The sequence below is a fragment of the Brachyhypopomus gauderio genome, unplaced genomic scaffold, assembly GCF_052324685.1.
Source record: "Brachyhypopomus gauderio isolate BG-103 unplaced genomic scaffold, BGAUD_0.2 sc49, whole genome shotgun sequence".
Lineage (NCBI taxonomy): Eukaryota > Metazoa > Chordata > Actinopteri > Gymnotiformes > Hypopomidae > Brachyhypopomus > Brachyhypopomus gauderio.
In genome coordinates, this window is record NW_027506874.1 from 2,117,912 (window position 1) to 2,120,411 (window position 2,500).

The 2,500-nt window shown below is 45.0% G+C and overlaps 1 protein-coding gene across 4 annotated transcripts in view; it reads left to right on the forward strand.

Annotated features, from left to right (window-relative positions):
* The window catches only part of ankfn1b (ankyrin repeat and fibronectin type III domain containing 1b), a 123,063-nt gene that overhangs the window by 104,516 nt on the left and 16,047 nt on the right, over positions 1 to 2,500 (forward strand). For all 4 annotated transcript variants that reach the window (XM_076986842.1, XM_076986840.1, XM_076986843.1 and 1 more), the window contains one exon: positions 1,893 to 2,000. In XM_076986842.1, the coding sequence (XP_076842957.1) occupies positions 1,893 to 2,000 (108 nt within the window). The remainder of the gene's footprint in view (positions 1 to 1,892; positions 2,001 to 2,500) is intronic.

A 2,500-nucleotide genomic window follows, 5' to 3' on the forward strand; every position in this document is an offset into this window, starting at 1 on the left:
GTGTGTATGTGTGTTTGAATGTGTGTGTGTGTATGTGTGTGTTGTTTGTGTGTATGTGTGTTAGTGTGTGTGTATGTGGGTGTGTGTGTCTTTTTGTGTGTATATGTGTTTGAGTGTGTTTGTGTGTATGTGTTTGAGTGTGTGTGTGTGTTTGTGTGTGTGTGTTAGTGTGTGTGTATGTGGGTGTGTGTGTCTTTTTATGTGTATATGTGGTTGTGTGTGTGTATGTGTGTGTTGTTTGTGTGTATGTGTTAGTGTGTGTGTCTTTTTGTGTGTATATGTGGGTGTGTGTGTTTGTGTGTATGTGTGTTTGAGTATGTGTGTGTGTGGGTGTGGGTGTGGGTGTGTATGTGTATCAGAGGTGGCAATTCCAGGTTCAGAAAGTAAAAGTTCTCACCAGGATTTTACTCAAGCTTAATTAGTGCAATCCAGGTAAAATTAGTGGAATCAACACAATCCAGGAAGCCTGAGCAAAATCCTGGTGAGGACTTTTACTTTCTGAACCTGGAATTGCCACCTCTGGTGTGTATGTATGTGTGTGTCTATGTGTGTTTGTTTGTGTGTGTGTGTGTGTGTGTGTGTGTGTGTGTGTGTGTGTGTGTGTGTGTATGTGGGTGTGTGTTTGTTTGTGTGTGCGTGTGTGTGTGTGTGAGAGAGAGAGAGAGAGTGTTTGTGTATGTGGGTGTGTGTGTGTATGTGGGTGTTTGTGGGTGTATGAGACTGTAAAGTTGCAGACAGAACGGCTCTTGTAGACTAGCTCTCTCTCTCTCACACACACACACACACACACACACACACACACACACACACACACACACACACACACACACACACGCATGCACATGCATACACACACACATATTCACACACACTCTTTATCAAACTAATGCATTCATACATTTCAGTTCATACACATGCTTCTCACATACACACAATTTTTCATACATTCTGCACACATTTCTCTTTCTCCCCACCCTCCCTCTCTCTCTCTCTCTCCATCACACACACACACACACACACACACACACACACACACACACACACACACACACACACACACACACACACACCCTGGTGAGGTGTTTGGTCTGTATTGGGGATTCCGGGAATAGAGGGCTCGTGTTTCCCACCCACCACTCCAGCAGTCTTATACACCATCAGCACATCATCCTGTTTACTGTGTGTGTGTGTGTGTGCGTGTGCATGTGTGTGCGTGTGCATGTGTGTGTGCGTGTGGTGTGTGTGTGCATGTGTGTGAGTGTGTGTGCGTGTGTGTGTGCGCACGTGTGTGTGTGTGTGCATTAGTGTGTGTGTGTGTATGTGTGCGAGTGCGTGAGTCCGTGTGTGCTTGCGTGTGTGCTTGCGCGTGTGTGTGTGTGTGTGTGTGTGTGTGTGTGTGTGTGTGTGTGTGTGTGTGTGTGTGTGTGTGTGTGTGTGTGTGTTTGTTCTTACACACCGATTCTAGGTGGATACTGGAAGGCTAATCTCTCTCACACTGAAACATACTCTGTGCTGATTGACTAACATCAACACTAATATCAACACTAATCAACATATCAACACTAATATCAACACTAATCAACATATCAACACTAATTTTAACACTAATATCAACACTAATCAACATATCAACACTAATATCAACAATAATCAACATATCAACACTAATATCAACATATCAACACTAATATCAACACTAACATGAACTAAGTGTTACTATGGCAAATGAGAATCTCTGTCTCATTCCTTCGCGCTCTCTCTCTCTTTTCCTTCTCATTCCTTCTCTCTCTCTCTCTGTCTCTCTCCCTCTATCTGTCTGTCTCTCTCTCTCAATTTTCAATTCTCTTCCTCTCATTCCTTCTCTCTCTCTCTCTCTCTCTCTCTCTCTGAAGGTTGGAGGGATGTGGATGGTCGATCATCACGGCTGCATGGTCTCAGGGAGGCACTAGAGGGGATTCTGGTGCAGATTAAGGAGCTACACCAACACTGCATGTGTCATGGTAATGTTCTTCATCACGTGCAGTTTTTCACTACACCTCCACCCCAGCTCACCCCATCACCCCTCACCTCCTCCATCGCTGATGTGCAGTGGTGAACACCTGTGAGCTCTGCTGCACACTCATATAGGTCTTCACTGACCGTAGCTTGGTATAAAGCACAGATCATTCCATCTGCCACAGCTCTGTGTGTGGTATTCCAGTAGCAATAGACTCTTGTATGTGTTTTGTGTGTGTGTGTGTTTATAACCTTGAGTTCTGTGTTCCTGGTGGTCCGTGTTTAGTGTGTGGATTAATGTGTGTGTGTTAGTGGTTAGGTGTTGCTCTGGAGGTCAGCACTGGGAGTCTTGTTTGTTGTTTTAAGAGAGACTGCTTCCCTCTTTCTGCCTCTCTCTTGCTCTCTCTCTCTCTCTCTCTCACACACACACACACACACACACTCTCACCTCTCTCTCACACACACACACACGCACTCTCACACACACTCTCACTCTCTCTCTCTC